This window comes from Erythrolamprus reginae, chromosome 1 (genome assembly GCF_031021105.1).
Source record: "Erythrolamprus reginae isolate rEryReg1 chromosome 1, rEryReg1.hap1, whole genome shotgun sequence".
Taxonomy (NCBI): Eukaryota; Metazoa; Chordata; class Lepidosauria; order Squamata; family Dipsadidae; genus Erythrolamprus; species Erythrolamprus reginae.
The window spans coordinates 168062743-168081071 of record NC_091950.1 but is presented as its reverse complement, the minus strand read 5'-3'; the positions used below and the strand labels follow the sequence as shown (position 1 = coordinate 168081071).

The window sequence follows — 18329 nt, the reverse complement described above, 5'->3', positions numbered from 1 at the left end:
AGACAGATTTTCACAGAAATTAACTCTGGATATTAAGGTTTTGTTAAACAATACCGCTTTGTTCTTCAGTTTTCCTGTAGCTCTTTGAGTATTCCTTGTGTTACACAAAAAGACACTATTAAATTAAACCATTCTGCATTTCAGTGGAAAAAATACTTTGCTCAGAATAACTTTAAGAGTCAGATTATTTTATTTCTAAGTAAAGTGGGTGCACAAAATAGAAGAGAACTAAAGCATTTTCTGTATTTCACTTTAAATTTCTATTTTTTATTTTTTTTTGTCTTCTGATATAAGTTAATACCTTAAACACTCAACAGAGCATGATAACTTATTGGAAGAAAACTGTCAATTTGCTGACATTTAACAGGGCAATTAATAGGTAGAAAAGCTGGATACCAATTGGCAATTTTCATATTTTATCTAACAAATTGCTGCCAACATCTGATGTGACTTTCAATGTTGTATGCATAAGCTGCCATTATTTTTGCAGATACTCAGTTTTATCACTGGCAAACTAAAACTTGGTCGTGATTATGTTTGCAGCTTAGCCACTCGGTGGTTTATGTATTTGTTAAATAATCTTTTCTGTTTAATTTAGATGCATTCACCATTGAGTGGTTTTCTAAATTTCCAATTGTGCTGTTTTTAATTGTGCAGCATAAAGAACTCACAAAATAACAAATCAAAAGTAAATCCAGTGCATAACACAATTCTTATCACTAAGTTTTAATTCAGAATCATATTAAATGATAACGATTTCAATAAAATTAAATATGACATTGGAGATGCTTTTTAATGCTACAACACTTCTTAATAAGCAGAATAATGTATGTCTGGATTCATTTTCGTTATCTAAGTAACATATAAAAACCAACAATTAATTACCATATTATCTGCTTTGTTTTAAATGGACTGGGAATTTTTTCTTAAAATATAGTGCTGTTGCTATTTGCAAGCAATAACTCATTTTTTACTCACAAAAAATAAGTAAAACGAGCGAGAGCAAAGATGAGAATAAACAGAAGCTCAGTCAAGCAAGCAAAAATATTGCAAAAAGCTTTAGATCAGCATAAAAAAACCCATATTGTACTAGATATGAAAAGAATGGTGAAAAGTCCTTTCTTAGGGAATATGTTTTATTGTTCGGAGTAAGTAAAAAGAGGTAATGCAATGTTGAGTTCAGATCAATTTTTTCTAAGTTATGAACTTTGCCATGTGCTATTTCCAAAGATAGTCTTGCTATTAAATCTCTTCTGAGGTACACGTAGGAAGAGAACAATACTTCGGCGCAGCTTGCTTTTATTTCTTATAACATTAGTATGAGATTCTCCCCAACAATGAATTTTGGGGTATGTCTCAATATCAGGGAAAATGTCAGCTTTCTATGTGGAATCTGAATTTATACATTCAGATAGCTAAGTCAGCTATCTAAGTCTGAATATCTAGTTCATCTTTAGAATCTATTCAATCTTTCATATTAATAGCTAATATGATTTCAGCACAATTAACTCAAACATCCAGTTGAGGGCAAGGGTGATAAGTTGCATTTTGTCACATTATTAGGTGGAGGGTGGTTGGGTTTGTACCTGAATGAGAACCTCCAGGGATTCCTACACTGAGACATTAAAAAAAAAAATCCACAAAAAGACAGCAATGGGAAACCACTTCCACATTTCTCTTAACCCTAAATAAATAGATATATCCTTCTAATCACCAGGAATCAAGTTTTCTAACTTTAATTATGTTTAGCGAAGACTTAGTCAAACTATAGGGAGAATTCCTTTCCAAATATTAAGTTGAGATGCATGAACAGAAATGTGTGTGCTTTGCCTACTGCTAAGGTAAACTCACAGTAGATTTGAAAAAAACTGGAACAAGGAGAGAATATAAAACACAGGTTGGTACTGAATATATGTCCGTGGAATCACTAGGAATTGAGTTTAACTTGAAGATCTGACTTTACATCAGCTTTAAATGTGTAGGGTTTGAGCCAAAGGGGAAAACATCGGGCAGTAGGGAAATAATTGTAAAAACAGCTACTTTCACAGCAATCAGTTTGTGACAAACTAGATGTGATTGCAGGTAACTTGCAATTTTTCTGAAATAGCGGCATCTGAGCGTTGGGGGCAAAGAATTCTCTGCTTTGGTCAGAGGAAAAGCTCCTCTTTGAAGTTTTTACTCATTTTTGAAAGGCTACATTAAGAAGGGAATTTTTGTTGAAATGCAGGTAGGTAACTCAGCTATTTGTAGACTTCATGAACAAATGCTTGCTACTTCGACCTCTCTCTAATCATACCCTGTGGCTCTTCCAAAGAGAATTCTGTAACACACACAAAGCCCCGGTGACATATAATTCTTACTATTCAAAAAGTGAACTCCTACTTAGATGGAGGAAACCTAAAAGGTCATTATTTATTTATTATTTTATTTATTATTTCTTTCTTTTATCAAGTGTGCATTAGATAACAAATATAAGTATAAACATAGCTATGGATACAAGAAATAGATACGAGTAAACATTGACTGGGTTTAAACAAGGTTCCAATTGCCTCCATTAAAAATCAAACTGCGTCCCTGCATAGGCCCCACGTTGGGAATCACTGATCTACCCTATCTGTTGCCTTGCTTTTCTTCTTCAAACAATCTTGTCAATGTTCTGTCTGGGTCCCCCCAGACGCCAACACCAACTAAAAAGAGTATCCAGACACACTGGTAAAAAGCAAAGGCAGTTTATATATTTGAAAGCAAACACAGGTAACAAAAACTGTTACAGACAGGAACGTTATGAAGCTTCACAGAGGTTTCACGACGGCCAGGCAATAAAACAGGATTCTTGCTGGCAAAAACAACACTGGAGGTAATAAAACCCACGCCTCCCCCAAGTCTTCAGCCTTCGAAGCCACAAGCCAGGATCAGAGACGCCAAGAATCGAAGCAAGGTCACAGGACTCCCAATAGATAACTCTCCACAATACAGTAAGGGCGGGCCTGCCTTTTCAACCCTGCTGAGGAGAACCACACCCAAACCCAGCTGTTACCAATTCAGGGATGGAAATACCTTGCTAATTGGCCCCTTCTTTGGGCTGCCCGTCTCTGCCTCATATCTATGATATCCTGGGCATCTTCATCTAATGAATCCAGGTTACTCGCTGGGGAGAGCCCCCCGCTGGGGGTCTCAGGCTGCTCTCCCTCCTCCTCTTTCTCTTCTGCCTGGTCCTCCCCCTCCTGTTCATTGTCCTCCCCCTCTGCGCATGGATCCGGCAGAGTTCCAGCCATTCCCTGAGGAGCCTCAGGCTGAATCACAACAGTCAAGGATAATAACTTTGTCCTAGTTCAGTATCCATTGATATTACTGATATTTCGTATATGCCCCAAAATTGTGAGCTTCTGCTGACCAATCATCACAAAGGGAAAAAAACCTATTTTTTAAAAATTTGGTATTTATTAACTGATTTTTCGTATATGCACCAAAATTGTGAGCTTCTGCTGACCAATCATCACAAAGGGGGAAAAAAACTATTTATTTTTAATTTGGTATCCATTAACTGATTTTTTCCCCAGTCCATGATAGTAATCATCTCCAGATTCATATCAAAATATTCTACCTAATTTTTCTCCCTCTTTTTAAGTGGTCTGGTTTCATAGTCATACACTTTATTGTTTTAGAAGTTAATCATGTTCTATATAACTTGTGAAGTTTCAAGTTGCCATCACTAGGATTTTTTTCTGGTTAAATTTTTTGATTCATTTAATCACTCCCCATCTTTATTCTTGAACCTAAAAATATAAAAGTTTCTATCAACCTTCACATCTTTACGATCAACCATCAGAGTTCACTGAGTCATGTCGGTTCACGTGCCATTTTTTTATGATATATTCATTGCATAAGTTAAATAGATGCAGTGATAATATATACCTGTGATGACGAACCTATGGCATTCATGCCAGAGGTGGCACGCCATCTGCAACTGCTCGCCCTGGCTCATTGGTCTTTGCATATGCCAGAGTGCCAGAAACCTGACAACCAGTTGGCCAGTGCACAGGTGTCTGCCGGCCAACTGGTCTTTGGCTTTCCGGCACTCTGGTGCGTGCATGTTCCAGATTGGGCACTCAATGCCGAAAAGATTCGCCATCACTGATATATACCCTTGTCTCATTCCCTTTGTTATTTTACTTTTCCAAGTATAGTTGCAACACTAGTTTCTTATTCCAGGAAAAGATTCATCAGAGGAACAATTATGAGCTCCGACATACCTTTGGACTTAATATGTTCTGTGTCAGACATTATCTCCAACAGTATTTTTCAAACTTGGCAATTTTAAAATGTCTTAAATTTGCCATGGTGGAAAAAAACGATATGATCAAAGGCCTTAATGCGTCACATGAAACAAAAACAAATCTCCTTTTGTCTCTCTGCTACCTATCTTATGTTAACATTTGAACTGCCTATCTCTCTCCCTTTTTAAATAACTGTACATTTGACATCTCTCTCTTTTTCGTTAAGATCTTAAGTGAAAATTTGCTTGCATGAGAGTTGCTGTGATGATTCAGTAATCTGTGTATTCTCTCAAATTTCCCTTTTATGGTAAGATATCTACACCAAACCTATTCCATATTTAGTGACCTAGCATTATTAACACTTAAATACTGTAGTCTCTTCTCTTGCAGCTTCAAACAGTACAGTTATTTTATTTGCACATTTCCTGTTGATAACTGGATTTTCATATTATACTTTGTAACGGAATGGTATATATTCCCTTTTCTAAAAATACACTTCCACTTCTAAATCATGTCAGCAAAATCTTTTCATTTTCCTTTAACCTCATTCATTTCTATTAGAACTTTTCCATGGTTACTACTCAGTGTTTCTATCTTATGTAGAACTATTTTCCTATGGTGTATTAAACCATTTATTTTACTGCTATTTTATCCTCCGCTCTCTCTTTTACATTCTTAAGGTATCTTTCCTAGCCCTTTCTTGTATGAACTGGAAGCCTGAACCCAGTTGTATGTCCTGGACCAATTTCCCAGTCTCTCCTTATCCTTTCAAGTTTTTAAAAACCACTAAGATCCATTCACATTTGAAATTTGGGATTTATTTTGCTATATTGGTTTACATGGTGCCCGTTATGTCTTTGCATAGCATCTCATGTGCTGTTCTTTAAATTGAACTGACATTGTGATGTGCTGCCATTCCTACTTTAAGTTTGTAAATTTAACCAAATGTTCGATACAAACAATGAATAGTTTGTACCACAATTCAATCTGGAAGTATCTTGGTATGTCTCCTATTTCCTATGAGGCTTTTACCTAAATCAAATCTTCCTGCACAGTAATTCCAGGAGATGCCATTTGTCCAATTCTGGAATTCTAATGATTTTTTTAGAAGAAAAAAGAATATGAATCAGCTCACTGAAATTTTGGGCAAAAATCATCCAGCAGAAATCATAGTTTTGAGACCTTTTTCAAGCACACTCCCACTGTAAATCCTCTTCCAGTGAACAGTGTTGAAACCCCACATCCAATTACCTAACATCCTTTTCTTTTGTACTGCTTGGAAGTGACATCACACCCTAAAGAGGCTAATGCTGCAAGCTAATATTTTTACTATGCAACTCCTCTTGCCTTTTCAGCAATCTCCTATAGCAAGGATCTATCCACTGACTATCCACTCTTCCTCATCCTCAGACTGGGACCACTCCCCCATTGTCATATCAGCCCCCTCTAGTGGTTCCTCGGGTTCACTCAGGTCACTTTCTTCCTCACTCTCACTTTCTGCATCAGCTGGCTCATGATCCTCATATTCTGACATGACCTGAGGATAATTCTCTGTTTTACAAGGCAAAGGTTGCAGGTTCAAGTCCCAGTGGGTATGGCTAGCTGATGAGGCCAAAATAAGTCCGAAATAGATCTATCCTAGTCTCCCTTAATTTTCAAATTCAGCAAAAAAACATCTGACATATATATATATATATATATATATATATATATATATATATACACACACACACACACACACACACACACACACACACACACACACACACACACGTGTATTTTTGGACCAGGTGGTGAAGTACCAGGATATGATCCACTGAAGATCTTCCTTCTCTAAAACCGGCTTGTTTGTGTTTGATTATTCCCCCCTGAAATTAGCAAATCCTGAAGTTTATAGTTTAGGTGTTTCACATACAATTTATTAATAACATTCAGAAGACTAATGGGTCTATAATTGCCTGGGTCATTTCTATTACCCTTTCTACAAATTGGTATAATAATTGCTAATCCCCCAATCTTTTGGCATACAGCCCATTTTATTTATAAATGTAAACAAAGATACTAAAAATGGAGCCCACCAAGTAGCATTCTTTTTTATTATTTCGGGCAGGACATTATCAGCACCAAGTGCCTTACTAGCCGTGGGGGTTCCAATCAACTGGGATATCTCTTCTGGTGTAACAGGAGGCCAGTAATGAATTTGTTCCACATTAATTTGGCTCTCCTAAATTACATAGTCAGGGTCTGTATATAACTCTCTAAAATATTGTTCCCAGGCATCAATCGGTACCTGATTAGGTGGGGGTGGGGGGATTTCCTCAATTCTCTGGTGATGTACCAAAAAATGGATGTATTTTTTGTCCTGACTTATGCAATTAATCTATTCCGAGACTCCTTCACAGCCAGTGGCCGAAATTCTTTGTAGCTTTAGTCTCAGTATATTGTCACCTCTTGCTCAAAGTTTCTTGTTCTAGTTACTTTTCAGTCGCAATAAGAGTTAGACAGTCATCTAAACTGTCTTATTATCCGACATACAAACTTGTTTATATTTCAGCCATTGCCTTTTTCTGGACTTGCCTTTGAAGATTTTTTTTAATCAGTGAGTTGGCTTTCCTTTTGTCTGCAGATCCTCATCTGCCCTCCCTTTCTCTTATGGAGTAGTCTTAGCCTTGTCCTTCTTTCATCCTTGCTGCAAAGGGCAATCTGACCTATAGTTCCCACACTCATTTATGTTATTCTTAGGATCATTAAAGCCACTAAGTTGTCTCACCAAGTCACATAAGAGCATAAAATTATTGGATAATATATAATAGCATACTTAATGAATAGGTAAAAATAAAAAAGGGTTAGGTATAAAACAATAACCATAAATAAGGAAATGTAGAACTGGGAAGAAATTCCAATGATGGAAAGCTGTACGAGTGGAATTATATTTTATGTATATGTGTTTGTTTTGTATGTCGTTTTGTTTTTAACTTGTAAAATTGCAATAAAAGCATTTTAACAAAATAATAATAGTAAAACCCCAAAAGCATACAATATATTTGCTATTTGCATTCCTCTAATAAAAGCTGTTAGTAGAATATGTGCCAAAGCCTAGTACTCTTAACAACTGTTGTGAAATCTTTGGTGAGTTTTAAGGTCAGACACACTCATTTTACAACAGGCACAAACGCATTATATGCAGGATCTGAGTGCCCATTTAGAGCTTCATTTAAAAATGTATTTCTAATTCAAAACTTTACTAATGGTTAGGGTAGAAGGAAATAACTGGAGAACCGATTCTGACTCTTCTAGACCAGCTTACCATGTTGGCAGGTGGTGGGGCAGCGTGTCCATTCACTGAAGGGAGTCACTGCACAGTCTTTCTTACACGGGAGCAAGCATGAGCGGACCGATTCAGGTTTAATGGATTCTGGACACCTGGCAATACAATTGTATAACATGTGGTTAGTTAGCTGCCCCTGGATTGAATTCAATTCTGGACAACTGCACAATAGTTCCCTAAACCCCATCATTACTTTAGCAAAATAGAATCCCTATACTATACTGTTCTGTCGGGCTCTCTGGTAGAATTCTCCCAAAAATTCACAGGTACAAATTTCAGACACACACACGTTTGAAAATTCAAAACAATGTTCTTTATAATGAAAATTCACTTAAACTAAGCCCTCTTTTGGTATAGCAAAGAGCACTTATCTCCAAACAAACTGGTAATTTGTACAAGTCCCTTATCAGTTATGTGATACTTAGCTTGCAGCTGTGAGGCAATTCACAGTCCTTCTTCTTTCACAAAGTGAAACACACTTTGCCCTGGTTTAGTTTCAAAGCGGGGAAAAATCAGCACACAAAAAGTCAAAGTCAGTAAAGCAGTCAGGAAACACAAAGATCAGATAATCCTCCACAATGGCCAAACCCACAGCCTGCTATTTATAGCAGCCTCACTAATTACCACAGCCCCACCCAACCACAGGTGGCCTCATTTTCTTTGATAATAATCTCTCAGTTGTTGTTGCCTATGCATCGCTCTCCGCATGCGTGGCTGTATCATTAACTCTTGTTCTGAATCCAAGGAGGAGCTAGATAATTGATCTCCTTCTGAGCTGTCTGCCACACTCTCCTCCTCCCTGTCACTCATGTCTTCTTGGTCAGAAGAGCCTTCATAAGCAGATTCCACTGGGGGCAAAACAGGCCTGCAGCATGTGGATGTCTCCCCCACATCCACAGTCCTTGGGGGAGGAGCTTGGTCAGAGCTAACCACAACAACTATACTAAGAACAAATTACACTAATGGTAGGAAGACTGCACCTATTACCAAATTAATTTTTAATTTATTTTGAAACAGAAACTGTACAATTACACAGAGAAATATAATTTATAGCAATCGCCACTATGAAATAAAAAGTATCCACCCCCTTGCCATTGATGAGCAAGAACAGAATGCAGGCTATTGTCAACCTAAAGAATCAACATTGCTATGTGCAGGTAGATGGACAGAAAACAGATCTCTTCAGGGTTTGGTTTTTCAAGGCATATTAAATTATTTCTCTGCCATTCCCTGCTGAAATTTAATTTGGCAGGATGGATTTTAATTTAAAAAACAAAACAAAAAACATTAAGCATTTTGCAATATTTTTGGTGAAGAAAGAGTGAGAAGATGTGATTATCACTGTTTTTCCCCTCCCTGTGCTATCTAGCATTGGTTTAAAACAGCTTGCATAAATGCCTCATCAGAGTAGGTAGGTATTTCTGGGAGGGATGAATGAAGTGTATTCTCCTTGTGGGTTCACCAAGGCATGAAATTCATCTCACCTGCCCTGTAAAGTAGGCAGAGACCTGTACTGGGCAGCAAAAATATTAAAGGATACTAGAGATGGATGGCCATTTTAATGAAAATGACAAGGGCATCATTTCAGATTGCACAAAAGGCAATGGTAAACCACTCCTGTATTTTATATAGATAACCACACTGACAGACAAGATAAAGTAACTGATAGTGATAATATAGTGCTGGATAATGGGCTCCTCAAAAGCTAGTTCGGTGTAATGATTTAAGCATCAGCCTAGAAACTGGAAGGTCATGAATTCTAGTCCTGTTTTAGGTACAAAGCCAGCTGGGTGACCTAGATCAGTGTTTCCCAACCTTGGCAACTTTAAGATATCTGGACTTCAACTCCCTGAATTCCCTAGCCAGCATTCGCTGGCTGGGGAATTCTGGGAGTTGAAGTCCAAATATCTTCAAATTGCCAAGGTTGGGAAACACTGACCTAGATGACTTACCAATTATCTACAATCCAATTATTTCTTCATAACTATAAGGAAGATAATCTTCATAAATAAATCTTCAAAAATAAAATAATGCCTATATTTATTGACGTCATCAGATGGATTATGCAGACTACTCATACAAAGTGATACAAACTGAAGCTCAGTTATAAAAGCAAAGATGTGGGCAGGGGATGATTATGGAACAGATGTGCAAATTCCACATGAAGGTAAAGCAGAAGAGTGAAGTGCCTCCACAATTTGATATTAAGCATATACCCATCAATTTTAAGGAGAACGTGAGATATAATTTTGAAAATCCTGAACCTCACTGATCAGGAACTAGAGAAAATTGAGGAATGTAAGAAAAGAAGATTCAAAGATGACTGTGGAAAAGAAAAAAAAACCCAAGATGTCAGAACAGGCAATGGAAATTGTCAAAAAGAAGAGACAAACGAAAGCAAGTGAGAAAAAGAATAAAAAAGGAATTCCCATGCTTCCACGGAAGCCTGGTGGTGGGAACAGAAGGGAGCATCACCATCCCTCCAGGTATCTTTCTGGGCCCTTTCGTGGCATTCAGTACCATAAGCTACAGCATCCTTCTATATGGGTCACTGTTCTTGCTAAGTTGGAGGCATTGTATGATGGTGGAACTGTCCTTTGTGAATTAGCAGAACCACTTAATCAATGCAAGGAAGAAAGCTTGGATGGGGACTCTGTTAAGTGCATCAAGGATAGCTATTCATGCTCTTATCATCTCTTAGTTGGATCACTGCATTTAATTTACCTGGAGTTGCCCTTGAAGAACATCCAGAGGAATCAGCTGCTACAAAATATAGGGACCCGGGGTTTCACTAGGTAATTACAGCATTGGCATGTTAATCCAGAAGTAGGAAAAGAACTCTGCCTACCCAATCCTGATATCCAGGGGATGTCCCCTCCTATCAGTTGATGTGTAGGGAAGTATCACAATGGCAGAATTTACTGACAGCTCTGCTGCCTTAAAACAGCTTGTCTCCTATGTGAAGATGGCTCCACATCCTCTCAAGATTTAACAAAAGCTTATGAAAACTTGGCTATTCATGAAAGTCTTTAGAAATCAATTAATATGCACCCATCAGCACTGGCATTGATTTTAGATATCGTATTCTTAGGATAACAAGGCTGATGGAATTGTTTCAGTTTTAGTATCTCGTGTCTGCTTGAGTAGAGCAATAGATAAATAGCATAAATAAAATAAAACCATCCAAATAACTAAGACATTAATCTCTGACAGCTTTTATGTTAAGAACTAAAATACAATGGAGTATATTTTGTTTCAAACAACAGTCAAAAATTTGGTAGGAACCAAACATAAATCATATGGCTTTAATTGTGTATAAATTTAATAGTGTCAAGCATTTGTTAAGTTAATCGAAGCACACTGTGAAATGCATTGTTTTAATAAGTTTGTATATTGTTCTCAAATGAATTCTCTGTATATAATGCCTTTTTGTTAGTGTTGGGGTTCTTTTTATCTCTTTCAAATTTATTGTTCGTTTTTCTATCTATTTGAAAGCCTGTAAAATGGAGAATGTATTTAGCTCCCATTTCTTTCAAATAAAAAGGAAAGAATCCTCATTTCATAAATTGCACTCTAAGGTAAATTGAATATTTATGTAGATATATAGATCTCTGTGAAGTTATCCTATGCTTAATCATCTCTACAGCAGCTCTTAAAGCAACTCAAAATGTTTAAATTTTCATAAATAGACAAATACAATATAATAAGCAGGTCAAGCCACATACTTTTTTTTCTCTTTGTTATTGTGATGAAATTCACACATTCATAATCAGACGAGTATCTCCCCAACACACCTAAACTGAATGAGTCACATGAGATATAGAACAACTTAAAGCTTAGAAAACACTGGCATCTTATAGCTAATCATATTTTAGTTTGGAGGAGGGAAAAAACTAAAGAATGTTAATTTTTGACATATAAATCATATCTCGGCACAAGGGTTCTATGCTAATCCTAGCATGATTTTCCTTGTCCAAAGAATGGATGGCTTGCTTATGTAATCTGAACTCCTTTCTGATATCATTACACAAGTTACTGAAGATAGATTAAAATATAGATAAAAATGTACTGTAGACAAATAAAAAATAGATTACAAAAGTCAATGAGAAAAATATAATCAGCTGGAAAATGTTGACTAAGAAGCCAGGGCTGGAAAGAGTTGTTAGCACAAGCTTTCTTCTGATCTTCACATTCACTCTGACATGTATTGCTAAATAAACCCTGAAGTGACCAAATTAAATCATTTTTTTCTACTGAAAAATCAGAAGTACCAATTTCAGAAATCTTTGTGGTGACACACATTAAATTCACATTACGTTAGAGCAGGGGTGTCAAACCCATGTCCTCACGGTGGCATCATGTGATGTATTGGGACTTTTTCCCACTTCACTAAACTGGGGGTGGCTGTGGCCAGTGTGTGATATATCTGGTCCACGGGGCAGGAGTTTTGACAGCCCTGTGTTAGAGAAAGATGTTCTTTCACTATTGTTCCTGATCATACCTTTCTCTGATATTCCAAGCTAATCATAATACTCTACAACTTTTGCTTCAGCAATACATCTATGTCATTAGATTTTTATATAAGAGTAAAGACCCAATTATGTGTTAAACAATGCATGATGGAATAGAGAACAAAACCAAAAGCTGATGAAGCTGCTTCTTCTTCTGAAGGAACAGGAAGGGTTTTTCCCCCCTCAACAATTAGTCTCATTATCTTAAAGCATTTTAATTAACTGTACAGGAGTCAACACAGCCTGCTCATTTTCAGAAGGTTTTTTTGGTTGGTTTGTTTTTTGAGAAAGAGAGAAAGATGCAATAAGAATGAAAACTAGTTTGTAATTCTCTAGACTCATTAACAGAGCACAAAAGTAATTAGCAATGTCTTGATTTGGAGAAAAAAATGCAGAAACATCTGTATTTTTAATTTCTCTCAGCTACTAAAGCCAAGCAGAGTAGGTCAGCTGCGAGGCTAAATATCTTATTTAGAATCACATTTGTTTTTCATAGGATAATTTCAATCAAACCTAATGATGTAGTAGTTATTCGGCATCTTTTTAAAAAAAATCTGAGGTTGGAGCTGTGAACAATTGAAATATGATTTGAAAAAAAGTACTTCAGACCTCATGTGTACACAGCCCCTTCCTATTATTCCTTAAAATAGACTGTTTTTATTCTACAAGCTTGTTCATGATACTGGGGAGGGTGGGAAGAGATGATAGAGTTGCTTTAAGAAATCTTCCTCATTAAAGATAATATGACTCTTTGCAATACCTTTTGGGGGCAGTTGCAGAAAATAGCAGAGAGGGTCCTTTATTCACCTAAGATCTAAAGTACTTCTGGTAAAGTATTTTTCAAAAACTATAGTAAATTCAAAATCTCATAAATTCACCTTAAAGGAAACAGAATCAGTTTTCAAAGCATTTTTCTATTCTAGAATCATTTTGGTAAAGATGCTCAGGAAAATTTGGCCTCACCTGCCCAAAAACTTTGCCCTTAGCAGTTTAAAATAACAAACTCTGCACTACCCATATACGGTAAGTGTTTTTGTTTCTAACATGGGAGCTTCTTTCGGGGTGGAACTTGAGGTTGGAATTAACAGGAATCTTACCATTTGAAATTAAGTCCAGATGAAGAAAGACAAAGTTTGCATCTTTGGGCCAAACAATTCCAGGGGATAACTATTTTTGTCTCTGAATGGGGTTTTATACTTCAGCTCAGAAATTAAGCACAATTTGGGGCTCCTCCAGAACTCCTAGCTCTTGCAAGAGGTAACTGGGCCAGAAGGGTTTCCACACATTTATGTCATTGCCTGTATTTCAGGGGTACAGTTCAGGTTTAAGATTTTTACCTAATCCGGGAGAAAAAAAACCCTTTGCATATTACAAACTTAGAGGTCCGTTTTATGTTTTGCATGAGAAAGACCATTCTGTCTATTTGACCACTTTAACGCAGTTCTGTTCATCCCTTAGAAATGGAAGCATGGGTTCCTCATGGAAAGAATGAGAGGAGTTATGTCATAATGAGGGTGCCATGATCCCCATCTTGCTAAGTGCACAATTCGACAATGGCCTTCTCCAATTTGTACAGAACTAAAAGTATGAGAGTGTTCAGAGGAGAATAAGCCAAATATTATAGCCATACTATATACCTTTTAGCTGGGATCGGACCAGAGTTATTTTTCATACAAAAGACCCTCCTAGTCTGTACTCCAACTCCACAGGTTGCCTTGTTGTTCCAATTGGTAGTCATATTCAAAGTTGTTAGCAAGGCATTTTCTGAACAAAGACTCCATGCAGAGGTTTCCCAGTATAGCTGATTGCAAGGATGCTCGTTACACAGTCGATATTCCTGGAGTGACGAAGGAGGAGGACAAGGCTTTCCACCTGTGAATGACAAAAGCAACATAAACTGTAGCAGTGGTTTCAAAAATTATGCCATTATTCAAGACGACACCCTGCCTGCAGTAAACAAAGTTCCAAAACCAAGGAGTGCATTGCAACAGTCAATTTAAATGAGAGTCCTTCACTCCTCCTCCCGCAACAAAATACCTACTCCACCGGACTTGGAATACTGAAATTAGACAATTTATAACTAGGTCACCTCCGAACTGATCTAACTATAGTTCACAAAATCATATACCAAAATGTACTTCCTGTTAATGAGTACTTTACCTTCAACCACAACAACATACGAGCACGTAATAGATTCAAACTAAATTTAAAGTGCTCCAAACTAGACTGCAGAAAATACGACTTCAGCAATAGAGTGATCAATGCCTGGAATTCACTACCTGACTCTGTTTCTTCCCCAAACCCCAAAATATTCAACCTTATATTGGCTACAGTTGACTCTCCCCTTTTCTAAGAGGTCTGTAACAGGCATGCGTAAGTGCACCATTGTGCCTACCATCCCTGTCCTACTGTCTTATTGTCCTCTTTTATCATTACTTTCTGTTATGTTTATGTAAACTACTATCCTATACTTGATTGACAAAGAAAGAAAGAAAGAAAGAAAGAAAGAAAGACAGAAAGACAGAAAGAAAGAAAGAAAGAAAGAAAGAAAGAAAGAAAGAAAGTATTTAGAACAATTCATATTACTTGCAAGTAAGGTATTTTCTATCTATAGCCTTCAGTACTTGTGAAAAAGTTAATATGTATCCCATTTTATTTTTTTTATTTTTTTCCTTTTTAAACATGTCTGGAGATTTTGTAGAAGTGGCAGTTTCCATCCTAGGGATAAAATCAAAAGAGAAATCAGCCAAGAGTCACTATGTAGCTAAACATGGATTAAATCCAACCCTTCTTAAACTCCATTAATCTTTATCTAGTGTCAAAATAGTGCTAACCATTAGCTGGATAGATTCATGTGCATAGGCATGCAATAATAAATCAGTTAGATTAGAACTTCACACGTGGTCCTGGTTTTTCACGCCTGACATATTTTAATATTTTGTTTTCATTCAAACAGTATATAAACAGGTGATGGCATTAAACAAACAAATTATTAAAATTGCCAATTATGTATTCAACACAACGTAAAAAGGATTTGAGACTCTAGAAATAATGGAGAGAAGAGAAACAAAGATGAATAGGGGATTGGAGGCTAAAATAGGAAAAACAGTTGCAGGAACTATTTTCCAAAGCACCTGAGGCTGGAATAGGAAGCAATGGGTAGAAACTACACAAGGAGAGAAGCAACTTAGAACTAAGGAGAAATTTACTGACAGAATCATTAATCAGTGGAACAAGTTGCCTCCAGAAGTTGTGAATGCTCCAACACTGGAAGTTTTTAAGAGGATTTTGGATAACCATCTGTGTAGGGTTTCCTGCCTAAGCCAGCGGGTTGGACTAGAAGACCTCCAAGGTCCCTTCCAACTCTGTTGTTTTTGCTGCTGCTTCTGCTGTTGTTGTTGTTAATACTAATAATACTAAGACTGCTACTACGAAGAAGAAGAAGAAGAAGAAGAAGAAGAAGAAGAAGAAGAAGAAGAAGAAGAAGAAGAAGAAGTCGTCTTCGGAGAGGGGCGGCATACAAATTTAATAAAATAATAATAATAATAATAATAATAATAATAATAATAATAATAATAAGTTAACAGATATGCCATTTGTGCCTTCTATGAAAAAAAAAATACACTCTTGGATCAAACATCTGGCATTGCTTCCTTTGGCAGAAATAACCTCAAATAGGCATTTTTTAAATATCTGTATACTAGTCTCTTGACATCAACTGGGAACATTTTCCCCATTATTCCATACATATTTTTTTTCAGCCCTGCAATGTTTGGGGCGTTTTGCATGTACAGCCATTTCTTATCACCCCACAGCATCTCAGTAAGTTTTGACTTGGCCATTCTAGAACCTTCTATGTCTTCTCTCCCCCACTCCCCACCCAGCTATCCCTTGATGGATTTACTGGAATGTTTAGAATCATTCTCACATTGCAAGGTCCACTTTCAGTTGAACGTTAATCTTCTGACCGATAGTCTCAAGCTTGATCTGTTGTTTTACATGGCAAAGACATTTCAATGCTTACAGTATTTGGCAATTTCAGGACTTTCCTTTAAAAGCGCTATGTGGAAATTCACAATTCTACCCAAGGAAATATTACTTGTCCTATGAAATCAATCAAGAAGTCTATAAATTGTTTCTTCTCCCTAGATAGCAATTCAATGGCAACTCAGGGGGAAACTTCATTCTTAAGTATATTTGCACGGGATGCTTTCTTTATAATTAAATAGACCTCTTGGGGACATGCGGGTACTGTATGTCCGCCCCATGAAAAGCGAAGAGAGACAGATGGAGTCAGTACATTCTATCTGTACTGCTAAGCAAGTTTGAAACTCTTGGTGGACTTCTAGTTCTTTCTGCTTTCAACTCTCCCAACTATCGTTTAAAAAACATAACCACCAGGGGAAATGTTTGTGGGAATTTGGGAATGAGAGGGGGAGGGATGAAGGAGGGAGGGGGAGAGAGAGAGAGGGAGAGTGGGGAAGAGGAAGGGAGAGAGGGAGGGAGGAAGAAATTTGCTGAATCTTTATGCACAAGGGAAATTTAGATGCTTTTAATTTTTTTAAAAAATGGAGCCCACCATAGACAATTTTGATAACAATAGAAGTTATTGATATTGATTTTCTTAGTTGATAATTTTCTGTTTCCAAAACATCAAGGGAGGAGGACTTAACTATGCTAGCTTGAGCCACTTCATTCAATCTTTTATATGTAAATGAGGTTATCTGTGGTATACAGTGTACACCTTCCTATATCTATTGAAAGATTTCTATTTCTATACACCTGGTCAACCTTCATTCCATAGGAATTATGTGATTAACGTTGCTTTATTGTTATGAGAAAATATATATATATAGTTACTATACTTACAATTGTTTAAGAAGCATCTTATTCTGACATCTCCTATACCATATTTACAGATTAAATTGCCTCGAACTACAAATAGTAACAACCGTGTTTCCCCAAAAATAAGACACTGTCTTATATTAATTTTTGTTCCAAAAGTTGTGCTACGTCTTATTTTCGGGGGGTGCCTTATATTTCTCAAATAAGACAAATTCACAGGCAGAAAAGCTGACACCCCCAAAGAAAGTGTACCGTACAGTACACTGATTATGGTAGGGTACCTGTCAGTATGGCGCGCACACACACACAAACGACGGCACTTATATGGTACAACAGTATACTCCCGTTATTGCAGCTTCCAGCCACCAGAGGAACTACAGTCTACACACTGTAGTGGAGACTGTAATGGCGGTGAGACAGCAGCAGACTGTGTCTGCTGTACTGGATGGTACAAAGCGATGGAAGGGGCCAGCAGGGGACGCCACATTATTACGGTACCGCTATGAACAGCTTTGAATGGTACCATATGTTTTTCCACCGTACCGTATGTAAACTTGACTACACCTTATTTTCGGGGGGATGCCTTATATTAGCAAATTCTGCAAAACTTCTGACATGCCTTATTTTTGGGGTACGTCTTATTTTCGGGGAAACAGGGTACACATGATGATTGCCTCTGCTTAACATTATATAATGCTTGAGATGATGGATAATCAAGGAAATAAACAAATGGATCACAGAACAAATCAATCCAGAATTTTCACTTATGATACAAATGATCAGGCATAAACTACTGCACTTTATGCACATCATGTATGACCTGACCCAACTCCTTTGAAGAATCCATATTGGTAAAAAAACATAAGTAAACAGAAGAGGATGATTAGCAGCAAGATGGATGGACTTAATTATGACAGGAGTGAATGAAGCATTGAGAGACCGAAAGGTCAAGCTAAAGACAGATCATATATGGGTACTAAGAGTCAATGACCCTAACTTAATATCATGATTAAATTAACCATTTATTCTTGCCTGCTGCTATGCATACATTGATTCACTGAACAAGAAATATATGATACTTTCACTAAATTTAGTTACTTTCTCTAAAAAATGATACTCAACATATTCAGTACAAATTATTACACTTGCACATTCATTCAGGCTTTTAAAATCTGCTCCAAAGGACCTTACAAATAGGATGATTTAATATATGTAAATATATTACATTTGCATACATTAATATACAGTATGTGAGTGGATTGTTTTTTAGAACCCCATTTTCTTCTTTATTTTTATGTGTTGTGCAATATTCTTCTCATGGATCACTTCCAGGAGTAACCGAAATGTCACATCTTCTGTTTTAATTAA

General features: G+C 36.9%; 1 protein-coding gene across 1 annotated transcript in view; it reads right to left on the bottom strand.

Moving 5' to 3' along the window:
• The window catches only part of THSD7B (thrombospondin type 1 domain containing 7B), a 567237-nt gene that overhangs the window by 256079 nt on the left and 292829 nt on the right, over nucleotides 1-18329 (bottom strand). Inside the window, exons 8-9 of the mRNA XM_070731424.1 lie at nucleotides 13754-13988; nucleotides 7585-7700 (exon numbers count right to left, since the gene is read on the bottom strand). Coding sequence (XP_070587525.1) covers nucleotides 7585-7700; nucleotides 13754-13988 — 351 coding nt within the window. The remainder of the gene's footprint in view (nucleotides 1-7584; nucleotides 7701-13753; nucleotides 13989-18329) is intronic.